General features: G+C 40.0%; 1 protein-coding gene across 1 annotated transcript; it reads right to left on the reverse strand.

Annotated features, from left to right (window-relative positions):
* Positions 1–344: 344 nt before the first annotated feature.
* crabp1a (cellular retinoic acid binding protein 1a) lies at positions 345–22,078 on the reverse strand. The gene is made up of 4 exons (XM_023268053.3): positions 21,746–22,078; positions 17,724–17,902; positions 5,043–5,156; positions 345–734 (listed from the first exon to the last, which is right to left on the reverse strand). Exons 1-4 carry the CDS (start codon positions 21,813–21,815, stop codon positions 684–686), a joined length of 414 nt encoding a protein of 137 aa, XP_023123821.1. The 5' UTR covers positions 21,816–22,078; the 3' UTR covers positions 345–683.
* Positions 22,079–23,185: the final 1,107 nt, after the last annotated feature.

Genomic DNA, 23,185 nt, shown 5'->3' on the forward strand with positions numbered 1-23,185 from the left:
TGATGACTGTCTTGAAAATTACGATCCCATTTAGAGTAAAACACATATTAAAACAGTGTATGCTACAGCTGTGATCTGTTTGGCTTGTGTCATGGTGAAGTACTTTCGATGCCTCTGGATTTTAGAAAAGAAAGTTATTACTGTTAGTTGTTAGAGCGAGCTAGATCAATAAAGTGCTTCACGATTTGCTGGTGAATACTGTCATTTGCTCTGTTCCATGATAAAGAATGAAATTTGAAGTTCAGTAGTGTTTGACCACTTGTACTGCTATGGAACAATATTTAGTCTACTCCTTAAGGCACACAGGGCAATATAAAGCTACATTATAAAGAAAGAGGCTCAGATACAATTTGTTTCAGTTTTTTATTGTTTCCTCTCATCGAACATGAACACTCAATTGATGCAACTGACGACTAATTCCTACGTAAACAGCTGACACCAGGGTTGCACATATGGACACTGAGATATCCAGCTACTGTACTGCAGACACAAAACTCACTACAAATAACCAGATTACAGAGACACTGCTATTGTTTGTGGAAACTATGCAGATTGATGCTGAGAGATTACACAGAATACTTTGCAAATGCGTTAGCGGGTTAGCATGATGTCATGTTGTCGGGTTTGAACAAGCTCTGGCCCCGAATGGGTCTCTGCCTCGTCCCGATGAAGGTTGCAGAGCGTCACTCCCGACCATAAATCCGTGTGCACACAACGTCATCTGCCCCAAAAGTCTGGAGGAAACAAAGAGATAATTTCAGCCGTCTGGTTTGCACTGTTCTATGTCAACAACCAGTGTGACTCAGTGTGATACAAAGTCCTTCAGTGTTTTCGAGACTGTGTCCACTATTTTGATGAATCCAAGAGGCAGAAACCACCTGAATAAGAAGATGCCAAGATGGAGGACTACATGTAGGGAGGATTTTAAGTTTTTGTTTATTCTTTTTGTCTCCCTCATCCATGTTGCTACTTCTGCCACATTTTGAGTGCGGAGCCATTTGGACAATGAATGTAACTGTCTGAAAGCATTTGCATGTATCATCTTTTATGCTAAACCTGTTACTGCCACAAAGACATAGATATGAATAATATGAACAATTTTGCCTTCAGAGAGTCATAAACATGTAGAACAAACTAATTTGTTTCAACATGCATGCATGTCAACCCCTTCAAATGCCCACCTGTATTCCCCATTTAAAAAATGCTCCGTAGAAAATCTGTGATCTGGAAATGGTAGTAAAATGTATTAGATATTTACCACACACATGTTGATGTGGATTTATAGTCGGCATGACTTTATATATACACCAATAAACAATTTAAATCGAGGGAAATGCATGTGGCTGTTGTGATTATACATGTCCACAACAACAACAAAAAATGTGTTTTTCAAAATGAGAATTTAATGCTTTCTGTGTTTTTTTTTTTTTGTTTTTTTTTAATTGTTGTTCAAAGTTGCCTATCTGGAAATAGCTGATGTCATAGTTGTGCACCAATGGTGGCCATCAACGGCTTCATGCACACGATCATCTTCAAACCAAAGTTCATGGAGCAAACATCTGGCCAGTCGTCCTTCTTCATAGGTAGTCTGAACCTGCCAGCTGTAACTCTGGGAATCATCACCGGAGGTTTTGTGCTGGAATGGTTCAAGTTTGGTATCATCGGAGCAGCCAGAGTGTTCATCACTGCTTCTATTAGGGCCATTCAGGTTTTCATCCAGTTACCGCAGCCATCTGGTTTTCACATTAAAGCTGTGCACTGTTCAGTCTATTTCTGAAACCCTCCTTATTTACTATATAGTGTACACAGTTTACTGTCCATCATTTTGTCCATTCCATATTGTGGGCTGGGGTTAAGGGTATGGTTCAGTATTTGAGATAGCCTATCTCAAATACTGATGATAGTATAAGGAGGTGATTGGCAGGCGTCCTTTCTTAAAACTGAGATTCTGGCAAGTTCACATGGAAGAAAACTGAAGCTCAAAAACTTTACAAAAAACCCAGTCACGCAATGATTTATGGGTCAAATTTATGCTCTTCAATCTAGGTCATATCGCAGATTGTTGATGATGAAACCCAAAGAAATTTCTTAATGACAGATTTATGCATAGGTTCCACTCCAGACTACAGATGTGTGATTGTTTTTTAATTTAATTTCAGGCTGATGTAGTTGGAGAAAAAATCCACATGACTTTACCCTTCAAATGTTTTAGACTAAACCAATTTAACGGATCGTGCAAATGGTATGGAAATGTGCCCCAGTTACAGTGTGAACTGCCACATACGATCAGACCATTGCTTTATGATCGCTGGTGCTCCTTTGAGGTTCCAGCTGAGGCTTTGCAGTTTTTGCATTGCCTCTGTGTCTGGGGGCTTTTTTGGAAACACATAGATACAATTCAAATTCAAACAGCGTCTGTTTTGGTTTTTCCAGCTGTTATCCAACAGAAAGAAATGATCTGTATGCAAAGATGACTCATGCCTCCTTTTCTCTTGAGATTTTTCAGAATTTTAATGACACTGTATTTATTTAATCACCATCACAAGTGAAGCCATTTGAAAGCATGTGTTTTTTTATTTGTCCATGTTTTGTATTGTAATAGATGTGCTAGTTTATGAGCAGGTTTTTAGTTATGTTGTGGAACTGCACTGACTGTTGTCAAGGATACTTTGGTTGATTTAGAAGAGATGATCAAGACCTTTCATATTTACACAAGTAGCAATAGCTTTAACTAAAACCAACATATTTGACCGGCCTCAACTGTAGTGTCTCTGTTGCCTAAACCTAACCTCAGCTGGGTCAGTGTGATGTTCACTGTTAGGAGGATTGTTTAAAAATGTATTATAGAACAAAATATATGAACTTATATGCAATTTTGAACATTTTACTACACCTGCTTAATATGATAAACATGACCAACATTGGTATGGTTTTGGCAATGTATGTTTTTGAGATGAGTGATATAGTTAACCGAGCAGTTTTAGACAAAAATAAATAGCACTGCTTTCCCGTCTTCAAGACATCTGTCTTGAATTACAGAATAATCTTTTAGATAGACAAACAAATGTGTAATTCATGGCACAATTTAGCGTTGACTTGTGATGCTGCGCAGAGCTAGGAAGCTATAGCTCACATACCAAAAGGCTGCAGTTCTCAAATAGTTGATTTAAAGTTTCCAGACATTTAGGCAGATTGGATAGGCCAAAATTATAATATGTATCATACAGGCTGTCAGCTGGTTTGTATACATTGGTGGTTTTTTTTGTTTTTTTTTAGTAGACCCATTAAGCAAACAAGCTACTATGCTAAAAAATAAAATAAAAATAATAATTAAAAAAAGCTAACTTGCTAATTTGTAGTCAGCCAAGTAGGTAGCTCACTAGGTAAGTAATTTGACGAGCAAATATGCAGGTAAAGTTCAACTAGTTCAACTAGTTTTAAATTTCAACCTGAAAAATCTGACTGAAAAATGTATCTGTTTATGTAAACTCTTGATTTGAAGTTGTAATTGTATTCTGATGGCCTAAATACAGTTACTCACAATCTGTATTCTAAAGGCATCATAACTTTGTTACAATTATTCTGTTAATCCCATTCACTTGCAGTATTTAACTCTGAACTTAATCCAGGCAGCAATAACATTTACCACCACAAAGTAATCTTAGTAACCTATAAACCAAACTTCAATAAGACAGGGTTGGAATTTCACTTGTGGGGACTTTGAAGGAATTTTCGTTTCACTTCTTTTCCACCAGCTGTTTCTTGTCGTCCTTCATGCTCACAATGAAGCTGTCGACCAGCTCTGACACCAAAACAAGAACAACTGTCTTTGGTGAATGATGACATGATTTAATATTAATGTTGTCATGGCAACAAATGCAAGTTGCATGCACTGAGAGCCAATTTCCTACTGGGTGTATATCTGTTAATTCTACGTTACAATGCAAAATGCAGGCTTTGCTGAGTAGAAATATTCAGAATTAGGACTCTTAGAGCATTGCTGGTCTGTGTGATGGTTCGGTGGCGGTCTGCATGGAGGTGGAGTGGTGACTGTTTGGTGGCCTGCAGGGAGAACTGAGGTGAGAAGAGCAGAGAAAAACAGAGACTCGGCTGCTGTCACAGCTCGCCCACTTCAGTCTCCATCGGTGTTTGAATGCTTCAGCTCCTCCGGGGCAGCAGGGCCAAAGTGTCACCAGAGGGGCAGCTGCTGTAACACATTCTGCTTTTATCACCCCAAAGCACCAGAGAATAGTTTGCATGTTCTGCCCTCTCAGCTTCTCAGTCATTGATTAAAGCTGTTTCTCATCTTCTTTTCGGTGCTTGCTTATGTCCTGTAATATAAAGCTACGCAAACACCCTGTGGTGACTTTTTCAGCATCTAAACCTTCTATATTGTTGTTTCAAGCTTTTGCTCATCTTACAAAAACTGGAAGAACAACAGAGCAGAGCGTGGGAGCGTTGAATGTTGAGAGGAGGAAGCTGTTGGGTCCCTGAGAACTGTTGGTCCCGTGCGTTGGTCTTAGACTGCTCCCCTGCATATTGTTCGAGGGGCTTTGGACCCATTGACTCCTGCCCATATTAATCTGGCTAAATACAGGGGTATTACTGCAATGTCAGCGCAGCAGCTCCTCTTGTTCTTTCACTTCTCTCCACAGGGTGCATGAAAGCTCGACTCCTTGGGAAACAGCCTCTCTCATTTCCTTTACGGATGAATCTCCAGGGTGACTTCGTACACTCGCTGCCTTATTTCATTAACCATTTCTCCAACAGAGTACACTAGCTGCTTGAAAATCACATTCTAATGCGTCTGATGTCTTCTGGGTCTCCATGAGAACCAGCCACGAAGCAGACAAACCATGCTGATTAGCTACCCATCAGATCGCACTCTGTGTACTTAGACTGATGTTTTTCAAGGAGCATTTTCAGCTTTCTTTTGTTCTCTTGCTACTGAACTCATGCGCTTTTGTGAGTTGTTTTTTTTTCTGAACAGTAATCTATCAAGAAGCTTTCGGTGAGAAGATGATTCATTGCTGTGCGCTCACCAGTATGAGCTCATCTCCGTTCAGCTCTCGGCTCCAGTAGGTTTTAGGGCCGTCACCGTCCACCAGAGTCTGCTGACAGTGAATCTTGTTCTCTGACTCCCAGGTGGCGAGACTCTGCAGGGGGAGCGACAACAAGGTGGGAAGGTCAGTATGACAATCTGTGAGATATGTCTTTGAGGAACACTTTAATAGGATGATTTTTCTTTCTTTGACACACACACACACAGCTACAGTTGTTTCAGGATGTACAATGAGGTCACACTAGCTCAGTGATCTGTTGTTGCAAATTTTACTCAAATTGCATGTAGATGTTACCACGTTGTTGTTTTACCGCTGATCATTACTGCCTCACTGGTCTTTAACCACCCAACCAAAATGTCACAGAGTACTGACACCTTGAAGTACACATCTTTGTCGCTGCAGGAAGGTCAGGCGTTAAATCGTTGGAGCTCAGCGAGAGACATTAAATTTTACTTCATGTATTCTGATTTACCAGATGTAGAATTCGGGTAAAAGCCTGCAGTTACCGCCACACATTTCATGTGGCTTTTTTTCTCACCTTCCACTATCTGGATAACTCTTGCCACAACAACAGCAACCTCTGAACATCAACTTGCATCCAGAAAATAGTACATTTTGCAGAAGATTCGAATTGTGTGTATGTTATGTGTAAGGCAGGTTGGGTTCCATTGGTGAATTTGTGATTTAATGATAGTACCCACCTCACTGTGTGCAAATGTTCAACTCTAATAATTCGATACTCTGTTTTGCAGGGGCATTGTAGCTAAATTTTTGGCTTAACACTGTTTAAGACAACTGTGATTGGTTTAAAATAAAACAAACAGGCCAGAATAAGATACAGCCAGATCATTCTGCAGTCCAGACATAGCCCCATAGAGGTAGAGTAGGTCTGGGTATGTGAGACTGCTCTTTAAGTAATACAGTTTTAAAGTGATTTTTCTCTTTAACCATAAATTACAGGTTGCATTAATTAACCATCCATCCATCCATTATCTATACACCGCTTAATCCTCACTAGGGTCGTGGGGGGGGCTGGAGTCTATCCCAGCTGACTGGGGTGAAGGCAGGGGACACCCTGGACAGGTCGCCAGTCTGTCGCAGGGCTACATATATAGACAAACAATCACTCACACATTCACACCTACGGGCAATTTAGAATGATCAGTTAACCTCAGCATATTTTTGGACTGTGGGAGGAAGCTGGAGTACCCGGAGAAAACCCACGCATGCACAGGGAGAACATGCAAACTCCATGCAGAAAGATCCCGGGAAAGCCGGGACGCGAACCAGGGATCTTCTTGCTGCAAGGCGAAAGTGCTAACCACTACGCCACTGTGCAGCCCGCATTAATTAACCTTTCTAATATATTATATTTCAAAAGAGTCATATAGAGTTGTTACTTTTCAGCAGTTTCTTTTTCAACAGCTGATGCAAATTGTATTTATTTGTCATCCCAAAGTTATGCACAATGATATTTTAGATAAAAGTGTGCTTTCAACTCCTTAGTTACATTTTCAGTGTGTCAATAATCCTTTGCGCAAAGTCATATCTGTAATGAAATGGTTTACCAGGTTTGGTATGGATGAACTTGAAATCCCTGACCTCAACCACATCCAACACCCTCTTTGTCATCCAACATCCATTACCAGTCTCAGTAATGCTTGCAGCTAGATGGGAGCTATAATCCCTGCAGTTGGTCTCTAACATCTTGCAGAAATCCTTTCCAGAACAGTGGAGCAAGTTATAACTGTTCAATAACGAATCAAATCACATATGGTTGAAGTGTTTAGGTGTCCACAAAAGAAAAGGAAAACAAACCCTGTCCTGTGCTAAATCATCAAATGGCCAGACCTTAATGAACAAAACAATGTGCTGATATAATTCAGCTCAGTTCTTGAGCAGACTGAGTCCCAAAAAAAACCCCTCATAAAATCCTCTTAGCACTCTGGCTGGTCAGGGTCTCCATCAGTTAATTCACTTCAATAATACTTAAAATAACCTCAACAGGATTAGTCAGAGTTTGACTTCAGGATTAATTTCTCCTGAAGTAATTGAGTCAAATTCCCCATCAGAGTGGAAAGAATTCATAAAAGATCAGGATCAAGGTGACCCTGTGGTGCTAATTTGTGCTAATGGAGAGGATTTATGATTTTGGTCAAGAAAAGCTGCTCTGTGTAAGAAATATTCATCATCCGTTGGGAATTTCTTCAAATATTAGAAAATTTAAACCAAAAACTCAGTACTACTAAAATTACAACATATTGACTTAACATCCAATGAAAAATGAACTTAGATGAACACATCACAACTTGTGAACTCTAAGCTTTTCCATTTCTTACTCAAAGCCTTCCAGATAAACAGCATATTTGTCATATGTTCTCTTTTCATGTTGCTGTCTGACTCTCATTATGTTTTCCCACTCAGTTAAATTTTGTTTCCTCTCAGTACAACCAGCTGCATCTTCCTTTTCAACACGGCATCCTAATCTAGTGATCGCGTTCCAAAGCCTGGAACTGATCATCCAGCATTTTAAACCCAGCAAAATAAAAAGCTGGGCAGCCCGACCATGAAAACCCATAATGGGTTTCCAGTATTTTCAAGTATGGTAGCTTTGTAGTGTTGCTTTTAGACAGTTTGATAATTTGTACTGTTTTGTACTAAAAAGCACCGCCACTCAGTTTTGGGGTGAAGCAGCAGCCTCAGTTTCTCAGAGGCAAATGTTAATCACCATATCAAAGGTAGGCTAAGGGGAGCCATCATGGATCCCTGCAGGCTGCCATCCACAGACTTGGCCAGGCTGAAAAACAGCAGGGCTTTTCTGTAGCTTTCCTTAGATTTTTTTTTTCAGAGTAAAGCGAGAACACAGAGAGTCAATTAGCTACGGCTTCATTTTAGAGCTAGCATCGGTCTCAGTCTCTGACTTAGATGGATTTTCTCAGTCACAGACCAATTCTCACAAAGAGTTTCCTCATCTAAAGAGGTTGTGTACACACCTTTAAGACCAAGATAAATTCACCCTGTGTCCACAGTATTTGTGTACCATGTCCTGTTTTTCCAGTGGCTTTTTTCTTCTCAGAAACATCTACTGCTTTTGGTTTTGGTTCAGTCTTTCGTTGCTTATCAAACACAAACAGTGTGTGGAAAATCAGGAGAACATCTCATTTCCTGCTCGGCTTAAAGTTTTTATGTTGGATTTTGCAGCGTGTCTTTCAGAGCCCAAAATAACATGCTCACTCTGCTTTGGACTCATCTCTTCCCACAGTTTGATCACATTACCTCAGTGTTTACACATCTCTTTTACCAGCAGCTTCAAAATGTGAAGCACTGTTTTTCATGTAACTTATCAAATCTGTTTAGTTTTTTTTTAATCAAGGCAAAAAAAACCTAAAAATACATGTGAGTGTTTGAGACAGTGCAGAAAAGCAACTTTAACTGAGAACTACTTTAAACTGACAGCGAGAAAAAAGATTAGCCAGCACAGAACATCAGTCAAAAACCCCAACTTTTTGAATGAAAGGTTCCCATGAGAGCCCTAATTAGTCATTTCACTCAGCTAATACAAAGAGAAGGCCTTTCTGGGCCATATTTTTAATGTTAATCCTTCATAATTTCATAAGCTGTTGCAGTACATAGTGTAAACTTCCACACATTGAAAGGGAAAATAGAGAAGAAAACACATATTCTGAAACCACTTACTAGAAAGCTAGAATTTAAGAAACCTGTATATATTAATTTTTCACTAATTTGTTATCATCAAAAACACAATGTTACACGAATAATATAATCTTGTCTGGTGATTGGATTTTGTCAGTGATGCAGCTTATAGTCTAGATTCACAGATTTGTTAAAGATTTCTGTATCATTGTGAGGTAGCGGCACGGCGTCATGGTAACCATGACAACAAGTGAACACGACATCAGCTGCCTGCTGACGATCACAAGATTGCGATCCTACTACAAATTGACCGCTGCGGACTTATTGGGACTTATCCATTGGAAATCATACAGCGACTGAGCAGCCTTGGAGGAGCATGGTGTTCTCTGAGTGCTTTTCTTGTTTTCTTATATTTTGCTGTGTTTAATGGACTTCCAATAAGCCCCAGGCATTCACAGGCTAAACATCACAATAAAGATGGTGAAGTCAAGAGGAGACTGTTAGTTCTGACTTAGTGTAGCTGGGTGTGTGATATTGATTGATTAGTGCATCTGTTTAGATTTTATTATCATTGCTATTATTTTTGTTTTACTTCAGATCTTGTGATGTTCATGGAAAAAGTTCCACTAGGACAGTTAAGTCTATCTTATTTTAAGTAGAAAAGACTACTTAAAATATACTAGCACGCTTCTTTTGTAGAGACTGTTGACATAATTGCTGTGCAGGGCTAGTGAATGTGACACCATGCTTTTGGTTCTCCAATGTACCTTTTAAATTGCCTTTAATCTTAAAAGATTGTCATAAATCAATGTGACGAGCACAAAGAATGACAAAGAATCTCACAGCCCTGAACCCAGTATGTAGCCTTCAGTGTATATTAGATGCAGTCCAGGAGAATCTGTCTCGCCAGCTGATCAGATTTTTGATTCGTTTGATGTTTGCCGCAGGCCTGCTGCTGCCTCTTTGTGCTAAATGACGCACTGTCAGAAGCAAAGAAATTACACTCGAATCCGAGCCTCACTGTTCAGAAAATACATCCTCATCCTTATCCATTTACCCCAAACCTCGAAAGGCTGCTTACGCTCACCAAAACAAAACAAATGAAAATCACCTTTATCAACACAATCAGCGGTAAATTGTGTCAATACGTCATTCAAGACTGTTTATTGGATGTTTTCTCTGTGTGCTTCTCCATGTCGCCCCATAGCTAAAAGTCCATCACTATGGCAACCAGCTAAGTTAAAAGACTCCATTCGTCTAAGTCTTTTTTTCCCAGGAGTAAGTATCCTTGTTGTATTTTAGAAATTGAAACTACTGTTTTCAGACAGAAGCTGTTTTATTTCTTAAAACTTATATTTCATCAGAGACTTGATCTCAGCTGCACCAGACAGAAAATCTCATGTTTGTCTTGGAGATTTATCCACATTCTATCAACACCTTCATCCATGAGAGCAGGTGCAAAATCGCATCATTATGACTTTCACTCTGCGCTAAACCTCGTCTGCTCTCAGTTTCTTATCGCCTCTGTGACTGACAGTAGACACCTTATTGCTTTCCCCTCCTGGGAGTGAATGGAGGCCTTCTGATCCCACTGCACTCACACAGATTAACTGGAGCTTTTTAACCTTGTGGCGGTGTTAATCAGCCCTCTGCTCCTTGCCAGGCACAGATCAGCATGTAATCCCTTTAACCATGGGTGCAGCCGGCCCAAAGCCCACTCAGGCCTCCTCTGCCAACCTGCTCCACCTGAGAGTCCGCCAACACCCCTTAACCCTTCCCTCGCCCCTCCGGCACATGGCCCAGTGTCAGCGGTCTCCTGCAGGTTCAGCTCCAGTCTGGTGTGCCATCGCCACACAAGCTTGTTGCCGACACCCACCACCTGTTATCCTGAAATCTGCTGCACAGAACAGTCAGAAACTATGAAGATACATTAATCACGGTGTTTAAAGTGAAACCATGACTTATGGATCATGTTTTAAATACTACACTGTTTGCATCCACTGGGAGTGTAGCCAGAATGAGATTGGTGAAAATAAATTGGCATTAAATTAAGTATACTTTAAGCTGCATTCAACAAACTTTTTTATGTAAACAATTCCTCAGACAGACAAGGTGCCATTTTCAAAGGGTTGCTTGTAATGAAACAACTGATAATAATTCACCACATGATTTCATTTCCCTTCAGTGCAGTGGGGTATTTTAGTGTCTTTCAACTCGCTGTTTTAGGCCCACAAAATTACTGTTCCGATTTAAAATGTCTTTCCATGAAATCCCCTAAAAAGACATTTATCTTTTTTAAAAAAAATTACCTATTTAGGTACTTTTTTTTTTTTTTTTTTTTAGATTAGAATAACTGTTTCATGGCATCCATGAAAGGGCACTGGTCTACATAACTCCTGCTTCTATCTCTACCCAGCCTTCAGTGAACACTGCAACTTTGGCACACCAGCTCACCTATGATTGCTCAAACACTGTAAAATGACTCAACACGACATATTGCTAAGTAATTCAGCCACACGAGAGTAATGATACAGAAAACTGCACCGTATAAGTTAAAGGGAATATTTTTTAGGTTTGTTACGTTTGAAACTTGAATCTACACTACCGTAGAAAAGTTTGGGGTCACCCATGCAATTTCATATTTTCCATGAAAACTCACACTTTTATTCATGTACTAACATAACTGCACAAGGGTTTTCTAATCATCAATTAGTCTTTCAACACCATTAGCTAACACAATGTAGCATTAGAACACAGGAGTGATGGTTGCTGGAAATGTTCCTCTGTACCCCTATGGAGATATTCCATTAAAAATCAACTAGAATAGTCATTTACCACATCAACAATGTCTAGACTGTATTTATGATTCATTTAATGTTATCTTCAATGAAAAAAACTGCTTTTCTTTCAAAAATGAGGACATTTCTAAGTGACCCCAAACTTTTGAACGATAGTTTATGTTTTTAGACTGTTATTGGTACAACCCAATTTTAAGGTGGAAAACTCGCCCAAGATATCGACTGTTTATTGTCCCCATGATTTCCAGCATATAAAAACACTGAATGGATGTGTAAAAAAGGTAAACAGACATATGTTTTCACTAGAGGTAGTCTCAATATAATCACCATTACAAATGCATGTTGTAGCATATTTTAAGCTTGTTCTGCTTCCCACAAGTGTCCAGTCTATATATTTAGTATTTGGTTGCATATCTTCAATTAGTGGCTCAAGTCCAACGCTGAGGAAGCTGCCACTTGGTTTCTTTGTGTTCTGCAACTATCTCCACCGTTTTCATTTGTTTTTAGCACTCTTTGCTTTCAGTCTTTTCCTCAGCAGTGAAATGTGGAATCAGTTAGAAATCCAAAATGTTGCACGGCAACACTCCATCCAACAGACACTTGCTGTTGGATGGAGTTTTTTTTATTGATATCTGAAGGTCTGGAAGTGCTGAAAACAGCTCATCCATCTCCAAATTACTGTACATTATAAAAGCTACGCACAATCCTAAAACTACTCCTTTAAACCCTGTCACTTTGAATGATAGGCGAAAACCATTTAAATCTCATAATCCTTTTAAATTCAAATCAAATGCGCAGCAGCAGAGCCAAAGCAGACAAACACATACAGCGCCATACACTGTATCATAAAGACAAACATTTTGCTGGTGAACGCTGTGATGCTGATGCTCAAACCCAAACAAACGGATGTGACAAATGTGTGATGACAACTCCACTGGCTGGCCTCATAGCAGAGAGATTTCATGTGGCGAAAAAGCCACACTGAGAGCAGTCTAGCCCTGCCCAGTACCCAGCATGCCCCAGGGCTCAGACAGAAGGAGCCACGCCGTCTCTTGGGATCTGAAATAGGTCATGTCTGCTCTCCCTCACTCCCTGCAACAAGTAGTTCAAACCATAAAACAAAAGGTGGAGGCAACAGACCTGTGTTCCACTGTTTGGCTGGTGAGCATTGTTAGAATATATTAAATCTTGTAATAGAGAAACATAGATCAATCTCCTAATGAATTCTGTACTGCAAATCCCCACAAGAGCTTTGTGGTTTGGGGAAAATGCGCATTTCCATTTTCTCAGGCCTTTGGCTCAAGTATGTTGAGTAAATGTAGTCCATACACACAATTACACATTTTTTCCTCTCCATGTGCAATATTTCTTCTCCACAAGCACAAATATCACTATGTCCTGTTGGCCAGGAATTTTTCAGGATGATAAAATTTCTGTTGTACACTTTAAAATAGAACCAGATGACTGTCTATGCTTTGGGAAGAGAAGGATGTTTGTGTGGTCAGAACAGCAGCACCGAGGATGTGAGAGATAAAGTGTCTTATTCTGACCGAGATCATCCAGTTCAAATTACCATAACATTGCTGTAATACAAATTAAATGCAATGACATACAGTGTAACAATATTAATAACACTAAAATCACATTGACAATGCAGGTCCTACAAAAGTTGTATGAATTCAGTACATCACTGTTATTCTCTGCTAGCATTTATGAAGCCAGATGTTAAACCTAATATCTAAACCTGTGATCTAAATCTAAGTAGAACGTTCACCTGACTGACACAATTTGCATCACTTTAAATGACACTGTTGAAACTTTATACCACTACCAAACTGAAACCAAACTAACATTTTCAATAATGATTAGTTTGAAAACACAAACTACTGTATTTTCATCATGACATTATTTTTTTCCAGAATTGCAGACATTTTCAATTGTCAATCCAAAACAAAGCTCTTATAAAGACCCAATAGTCCCTCACAGATAAAAGTATCTTGTGTACATTTTGAAGTTGTGATACTATGATGAAAATCTATGTATTAAAATGTTTAAGAAAATAATATTTGCGCTTATGCTTTCCTTATTTTCCTGAATAGGTGCACACCCATCAACCACAACATTAAAACCACCAGACCCAATATTGTCCCATAAGATTTTGAATTCAAGTTCAAAAGTGAAAGTTTGTCCATCAACTACTTTAAGATGCTCACTGAACATTCACATTTAAACCATATTTCACTGACAGTTGCAGCAGTGAAAACTTCCCTCCCCTTCTGTGCAAACAACAGCTTGTCATGACTGTGGAACTTTCCCAGCAACAACAAAAAAGATCTAGTTAGAGGACTAATAAGTGGCATGAAAGCCTGCATCCTGAGCTACAGAGTTAATCAACTGTTGCAGAAAACAGTACACATCACAGTGTTTTATTACTTACACAGGAAAGACAAGGTTGCACGTTCTACCTCTGGAATACTTGAAGCTGTAATCTCTCAGTGGCAGCATGAGCACAATTTCTTATTTTACTTTAATGTACGCAACTCTACTACAACATCCTGGAGCTCTCGATACATGCTCATGTGTACATGTCTGACGTTTTATGCCTTTGTGTCGACCACATTTCACCTACCAGCACAAATATGGCTTTGGAGAAATTATTTCCCTCTAATCAATATCATCTCTCTTTTAACAGACTGAAGAATTTATTACAATGACTGAAAAATGCTGTTTTTGGATGTTACAACCATATATTAGGTGGTTGAAAAAAGTTCTCAGATGTTCAGACTGAATAACACAGTTTTCAACTAGAACTTGACGCTGAAATCACGGTTGGATCCTTTAAGTCCTGGAAGCTGCAAGATGATACTTGTGTTGATTGACCTGTTTTTCCAGCACATCCCACAGATGTTTGATCAGATTTAAATCTGGGGCATTCAGGGGCCAAGTCAGCACCTTGAACTCTTTGTCAAACCATTGCTAAAGAATTTCTGTAGCGTGGCACGGTGCATTATTCTGCTGAAAGAGAACACAGACATCATGGAATACTGCTGCCATGAAGGGCTGCATGTGGTCTGCAATAATGTTTAGGTAGGTGCTATGTGTCAATGAACATCCACATGAATGCAGGGACTTAAAAGTTCCATAGCAAAATACAGCTCAGAGCATCACGCTGCCTCTGCTGGCTGGTCTTCTTCTCGTAGTGCATCCTCCTGCCATGTCCTCCCCAGATGAACACACATTCATCAGACCAGGTCACCTTCTTCCATTGCTGCACGGTTCAGTTCTCACACTTAAGTGGCCACTGCAGGCGCTCCAAGAAGTAGCCAGAAGTGGTCATCACAGGCATCCATATGCAGCAAACTGTGGTGCATTGTGTGTTTTGACATGTTTCTATTGTAGCAGCATTAAGGTTTTCATCAGTTTGTGCAACAGTAGCTCTTCTGCAGACTCACATCACACAGACCAGCCTTCACCACTCCTCATCAATTAGCCTTGTGTGCCATGAGCCTGTTGGCCGTGAGCTGGTCCTTCTTTGGACCACTTTTGGTAGATTCTAACCACTGCTTACCAGAAACACCACACAACACCTCCAGAGATGACTCAGTTGTTTAGCCATCACCTTTTCAAAGTTTCTCTGATCCTTATACTGCCCCATTTTTCCTGCTTCCAACTTCAACTTCAAAAACTGACTGTTTACTTGCTGTGTAATTAAGCATCCCAGCCCTGCAGGTGCCACTGTAGCAACGATTGTCGTTCACTTCACCTCTCAGTGTGTCTAATCAGTGCAAAACACTTGCAGCTGCATAGATCAAGATTAAACCTGGCTGGAACACATGACACAGCTCTTATGAGAAAGTTTTCAAAAGTTTTCAAAAACAGATGATTCTCATCCTCAAAATCCCAAATTCATGCAGAGGTTAGAGAAGTGTGACGAGTCATACTGTCAGCAGCTCCCCGTCTTATATTGTTATGTAACCTTCCTCTGCAGCGCTGCAACACGCCATACATACACCTCTCACTTCTTCCCAACTTCTTTTTTTTGTGGGAATTGTTTGCACTTGTGGATGGCAGCATGACAAGTTACTGCAAGACTTTGAATCCCTACCAGTTGCAGGATTTCTGCTGTGTAGCTGCATATTTGTTTATAAAATGCTCAACAATGATTACAAATGTGGCTTTTGCTTTATAGCTGATGTAGAATTCAATAATTCAATCCGTAATATCTCACATTAGAAATACAAACTCACAAGTATTTGTAGTCTAGTTTGCTAGATCCATAGTTCACGTGCAAAATACTAATAATTTCTGACAATATGTGTTGTAACTAAAATATCTCTAAATATTCCACGTAGAGAAACTATTTTACCATCTACCTATTCTGTCAGTTAACAGCGCATTTATGCAACTCCTGCATGTATGTTTGTCATATTTTGATAATGGACAAAAGATAACTTGTTGAGAAAATGGACTAAGTGATGTATTTATCCACTGTGTCCTAACGAACACGAAACAAGACGACTCGTCTCTCCTGCTCAGCTTCTGGTTGCTAAGCTGGGGATGACAAACAGATATCAGCCCCTGGAAGGTGAATTTATCTAATTTAGATTTTGCTCAGCTTGGGAGTGCACTACAACAGCCCTGATTCTCTCATGAGCAGAATTACACAGCAAATACTGTCTATCAGATGGAAATGCTTCAAATTCCTTTTCTCAATTCCCCCGCTTAAAGTGCATTAGCATTCTCCCTGTTATGTCAGAAAATGATAGCGATATAAAGAAATATATGTTTGCTCTTTGTTAATTGAGAAAATGTAGCTGAGCAAAACAAGTTCAATGGGATGGTCTTGTGCTTCAACACAAATGTGAGCCACGAGATACTTTGGGGATAGCTTGGTTTCACGTGGATGTTATCAGGCTTAACCATCGATCCACCCCATCTGCTTTATCTGATGCATATTTATTACATATGTAGCTGATGTAACTGTCTCAGTGCTGAGATTATATCAGGAGAAATCAGTTTACTCCTATTACAAGTAACAAAACACAGCTGGTATTTCACGGTTTAATCACTTCTTCTGTTGAATAGCTGTAAGTTTTTGTCTATTTCTGTAACACACATACACACACATACACACATATACATGCATATATATGTATAAGCCGATTACTCAACAATTCATCATTATCCCCTGACAGATCCCCATTACTGGATATATGTCTGACCATAATAGTTGCATAAAGCTCAAGATATAAGCACTTTGCCTGATATATATTTGTAAGTTTTGTATATTTTTGTAACACACACACACTCCCCTACGTATATATGTATAAGCCTGTGTAGGAGCTCTGACTGTGAATGAGAGAATCCCCCCTCAGGGTGTGAAGAGCCTCAGGGAGAAACTTTCATCCCTCCCAACTGGAGCTGCTCTTAATCTATCTGCTCAGACGTGAGAATGATACCAATTGATGAGACTGCGAAGAGGTATTAATTTTTCATTGAATCCTCAGAAACAATACCTCGGAGAGAGCCTTGAGGACCTTGAATACACAAACTAATAGTTGCGTGAACAGGTTGAAGCACGCAGTGCATTACACGAGATAGATATTTGAATTTGAGGCCGTTCAGAAGCAAATTAATTTACTTCAACATCAACCAAATGCTGAGGAACTAAAGTGTGATTCTTAGAGAGAAAAAGGTATATGGGTTATATAGGTCTACCTCAAAACCTGTCAGACAGTATACCGCTGTGTTTATATTTCATGATGCTACTCCATGAAAAAAAAGAATAAGAGTACCATTGCTGCAGGGAATCAGAGATTTTTACTGATTCATATCGTCACTACACCTGTCCATCAGTGTCCACACACATACTGACTTGTTTTTGCCTCATAAAATGTTAACCACAGCTTTTGTATTATAATACCCAGTCTTAAGCCCAACATCTATCCTAATCCTGATTTCACTCAAAAGTCTTAACTCAAAACTTTAACTGGCTGTCAGAGCTGCAGGAACAATACCTTTAAAGACCTCAACTAAGCAAAAATGTTCAGTCTGCATGTATTGTTGTTAAAGATCTACAAGTAGCAACCACAAAAGTAGGATTCTTTAGGCTGAGAGTTTTAGCTCCATTCTGATATTTTTTCCACCGGAGTTTCAATTTGCTATATTTCATACATGTGATGTAATAAAACTCTCTCTGCGGTTCTACCTTGCACTTGCGTCCATCCACCGTCTCTTCATCAAACTCTTCACCGATGTGGAAGTTGATCTCGGTGGTGCGAACACTGGTGGACGTTTTGATGTAGAACTGCTCTCCGTCCTGACGGATCTCCACGTGAGGGTTGGAGGCCGCCGCCCCGGCCACCTTCCTCAGCATGGCGTTCACTCCTGAACACACACAACAGGGGTCAGTTGAAAGGATTTTTTTCACTACTTCATTGTATATAACATCCTTGCGGATGGTTAAAGCTGGCTGATCATTGATTTTTCAGGCACTTGGTCAATGTTCAATATTCTAGGCTTGTTTTGGAGCTGAAAATGAACTCTGCAGACATTACTGTTATTATTATCATTGTTAATGTGGCATTTTACCTCTTTCTGACCTCTTTATGACACATTTAGCACTATGCAGTCTTTGTTACAGACCCACATAATTAATGCCTTTGTTTTGCTTCTTACTGCTTGCAGACTGAGGTCAGAGATGTCTTAATACCCCATAAAATAAGCTGTAATCACAAAAAACGTGTAGAAAGAAGGAGGTAAATATGGTAAAGACTGAGCTCTGCTACTGAAAATTTGAGAGATTCAAGGGAAAAAGGTGGAAATTGCTCTTTTGTTTTGTAGTTTAACAAAACACAACAGCATTTTTAGGTGGCTAAGAAATGGATGCACAAATCAGCACAAAACAGAGAAATAGACAGATGAAGTTTCAGACATTTTTTGTGTTGTTGCAGCGAGACAGCTCCCACTATACACTCAACCCCACCCAGATTCATCCAGACCTCTCCAGGCTCTCATGCCAGCTTCTATCAGCTCAGGACCTTAAATCTAGTGAGACATGCTGACTGCATGTCTTCTTGTATGTGTGTGTGTGTGTGTGTGTGTGTGTGTGTGTGTGTGTGTGTGTGTGTGTGTGTTTAAGCATCTGGGCAAGCTTAAATTTTAATCAAGAATGACAGAAATCTGTTTGTTTCAGAGAAAAAACACAATAAATGCTCTGTGGCTCTGACAGACAACCTCAACTATTTCTTAAAACTGGGAGAAATCTGTGGAATTTTGGCACCGAGGTCTGTGTGAGGGATTATTCGGCCATGTCCGGAAGGAAAAAAAAAATATTCTTGAGGATGTCGGGGCTTGTCAGCGGTGTCTCTCCCTTTTTGTCTGATGGTTGCATGAGTGGTCTCCGTGCACGTGGCACAACCCAGGCTTGTGGCAAGCGTTTGGCCTGCCTGGTTTGACTCTGCAAGGCCATCTGGCTGTATGTCCTGCCAAAGCCCTGGATCTTTTATCTCACTTCCCTTCTCTTACCGACAGTCGATTTCTAGGAAGGCCACAACTTTACCAAGATCAGGTGTTTTCAAGAGTAAGAAACCAGCCCTGATAAGTTTGGGGAGATCTTCCCCTTCCCAAAAGCCACTGTGGTCCTGCTTGGTTAACACCCACAATTGAAGACATATTAATGTGACAGCTTACTCGACCCCACCCATGATCTGAGGGATCACGCCATGTGTTTTTATAGCATTTAATATGCATGAGCTTCAGTGAACCAGCAGTCTGTCCTCGGTCCTCGTCTCTAAAAAGAATAACTTTTTTTTTCCAGAATTTAATTTGCATTTTGGTTGAAGATAGAAGCTGTTTTGTATCATAGTCTTATAGTCTTTTGGACCAGCAGTGTCACACAAAGCCTTTGGAGAGGAGGGCATAGTCTAGAAACTGAGGACAAGGTGGAGTCAGTGAGAATAATTTCCTTGAAATGCCACGAAACGAGTATCTACGGTGTTTTTTGGACATTGATGTTAAATTTCTAAAGCTCCTGGTTCTGAAATATAAACTTTAGATTGTGTTGCTTTTGCATTTCAAGACTTGAGCTTATATGAAGTGAGCAGCACTTTTACACTCTGTGATCAAATGCAGACGCATATGCCTGCTCTCAGTTAGCAGGTCTGTTGGTACAGGTCTGTTCTCTCAGCGTGATCTTCTGCTATCTGCTCTCTGGATATAACACTCCCTCCTACAGTAGGGGAACCTCTGAGATAATTATAAAGACGTTGATGGAAAGTGGCGGCCCTGCAGCACTGGAATCCACGTTAGATGCCTTTCGCAGCTTTCTTATTGACCGGGCCTGATGTAAGAGCTCACGGCAGATGTGCTTAATGTGTTTGTGAATGGATGAGGTGCTAAACTTGGAGACTGACTGGTTTCCCCTTGGAGAGCAGATCAGAGGAGCTGTTGCCTTGTGAAGCTCAAAAACCAAACATAGGAGGAGGAGGTCAGTGACAGGTGACTGGGGAGCTTTCTTTGATGAATGAAAATCAGTCAGAACAATGTCAGAACTTTCACTGGATGAATTCATACTGACTTTAAAAGTATTTCTGTTTTTAGACGGCCTTTGAGGGCATCATCAGTGACTCCATGTTATCAGAGAGAACTGTAGGTTAAAATACTATATGAGCCTGTATGTTTAACAAGTACAAAAACACATCATACCTAATGGTGTACACAAGGCTTTGTAATTCTTTCTAAAGACAGCAGGCCACTGTAGTTGTATTCTTCAAACTGGAGCAAACAGTGCATTTGTTGTGGACTACTTTCAGCTGAGGATTAACACACTTTCACAGGAACAGAAAAGTGAATTTATGACTCATCTTAAATAAATTACAATGTCCATCATAAAGAGGAGACGTGGTGTAACCCTTTAAAACCTACCATTGTGCAAGTCCACCAGGACATATTCTTACATTTTCACATATTGTAGTGCAAATTTTTTTGGAGTATTTTACATTTGCTTTACATCAATATCACCCTTATATCCCAAGTTGTAATAATATGTACTGACTTCTGTCTTAACTACTACAATAAATTGCCTAAAAGTGCAAGAAACCTAAAAGAAAATGAAAATCATTCTTATTTTTTTTCACGTGTATTTAAAAACGCAGAAATTGCATAGCTGTATCCCTCAAATTTGTAAATGTAAAAAAGCAGCACAATATCCTGTGGTCTCATTTATGCAGATTTTTCTTATGTGCGCTTTATTGTGTATTTTTACAAAATCTATGACTATTTGATAGAAGGATGAATTCATGGATTATTCATCTCTGGTCCTGGAATTTGGTTAAAAAAAATTTTAACAAAAATGTGGCCTAGAAGTTGATATAATTATGAAATGCCATTAAAGGATACACTGCAGCCACCCAGCAGAAATGTTTCAGAGCTGCTTGCATTCTGATAGTTAACAGATCTTACGTTTGTGCCATGCTGCACTGATGCACAGAGTCCTTCAGCTTCACTAAATCCAAAACTATTCTCTTTTTGACTGAACCTGTCAGTTTGTGCAAACGTGTTTGCTTTGAAAAGTTCTCATTGTTACCCAGTTGGTGCCAATAGTTCCTGAAGAGTTGCTGAAGCTCACAGTGAGACTTCTCCCTGAAGGTTTCTGCATTATTCTAAAAACACCCAGCCTCTTGCAGTGCCCTGTCTGTTTCAGCAGTCCCAGCGTGACCAAACGCCGCAACACAATTGAATGACCCAGTTAAACTAGTCTAAATCTAAACCATCACAACCATCAGTTGAGACTACAGAGGGTGAAAAAGAATGAAAAAAGTCAGGAGACAAGAGAACAACACTGGGCTCCAGAGACCTCCCCTGGCATGGCTAATGCATGCCCTACTTAAATGCTTAACATGAATAATGTTGTGCAGCCCCCCTCCTCTCTCTCCTCTCTTCATGTAACAATACCACGTCTGTTTTGGCTGGAATTTAGCATCCACTGTTTCTTATCTCCTGGAAAGTGGAGGGATTTCCCTTCAGCAGCATCTCCCCAATCTGCCTCCTGTTCCCAGGGAGCTTCTCCGAACAATATGATGTTGTTGGAAGTCAGGCATGCCGTTCCCAAAGAACAAGAAAAGCCTTTTTCTCCATGGACATGATGGATAGTCAACCTCATGCAGGGATGTAGCTCTGGCTATGGAGGAGAGTGAGGAGAAGGAGAAAAGAGGTGAGAGAAGAGCTTACCCAGGGCTTTGAGAAGTTCATCAAAATTCTCACTCCTCTTCATCTTCCAGATGCCGGCAAAGTTAGGCATGTCTGCTGAGGCTGAGTGCTGCAGAAAGAACCTGTTCCTCGCTCTGGTGTCTCTCTTTGACTCTTTCTCACCCTCCTCCTCCTTTACTGTGCTCCTGTCTCCTCTGCTCTGGGCTCAGTGTCTCGTTCACACTGTTACACCCAAGTGTTGCTTTTATTTTTTTTATTCTCACAGACGGACGCTCACACACACACACACACACACACACAAGCACTCACACACTCTCTCTCTGCCGCTTCTTCTCCTGTGTGTCTCAGGGAGCTGGCTGTAATCTTGTCCTCAGCTCCTTTATAGCGACTGTCTTTAATGGGGGGCAGAGGAGGTCCCGCCCCCTGAAAGCTCTGTCCCATTAATACAGTAGAGCGAGACTGATGTGTCTGCTCTCTCTGGGGATCAGAGACTAAATTCATTCTTTTACAGTGTGTTTATAAAGCACTGGTTTGTTCACAACTCCATAAGGAAGAATCCGAATGTGGATTCATAATCACTGACATGCTGGATCAAAAACACTTTAAAAGATAAAACAGGAAAGAATAGGAGCTGCTCAGGTCACAAGCTTTGTTTCTCAGAAAAAAAAATCAGTAAATCTTACAAACTTCTCCTTTGCTGTGGCCTTTTTTAAAATAGAAAATCTATTCTGTCTTTACTGTGCTTTCTTCTCCACTGTTGACTAAATACCATAAAACATGCAGCATATTACAGTACAACTCTGAACAAATGAGCCTGAAACCAATCGTGAACCGCAAACACAGATCAAAGAGACAGTTTGTTGCACCAATAATGATTCATCCGCCTGTTTTCTTGTTCTCTCCCTCAGGCTGTAAACATCACTGATGTATGCATTATGCATTGTATGCTGGTCTATAATTAAGCATTAGCCTATATTATTATGTAGCGTGGAAGCCTTTAGGATGTTTTTCTCTGCTGAGATTTATAATTGCTTTTGCGTTTAATTGGCAGCTGTAAGACTTCAGTTTAGGTGCTCTTGAGCGAGTGATTCAACTGTTAACCTCCCCAGGTCAGGTGTTTGACCAACAATGCAAGATTCTGAAAACCAATGTGTGTAAATTGTGGCAAAGTCAAACTGAGCATTGCTGTAATTCAACTGAACTGAACTGAGCTGATGCTGTAAATTGTACGCAACAGAGGGGACTGTATGAAAGTTATTGTGCTGGATCATTTGTAGCTTCTGTTTTTACAGCCTCAACTGCAAAAAAAAAAAAGAAACACTGTGATCACTGTGATTTAGTTGTCTTCTGTGTCTAAGGCTGAAGGCTGAATGAAGGTTTTTGTACATTTTTGTGTTTGTTTTTTTTTAAAATTTGATATAATTGTAATCACTAGCAGTATTACCTCAAGTATATTCTTTT

This window comes from Amphiprion ocellaris, chromosome 3, assembly GCF_022539595.1.
Source record: "Amphiprion ocellaris isolate individual 3 ecotype Okinawa chromosome 3, ASM2253959v1, whole genome shotgun sequence".
Lineage (NCBI taxonomy): Eukaryota > Metazoa > Chordata > Actinopteri > Pomacentridae > Amphiprion > Amphiprion ocellaris.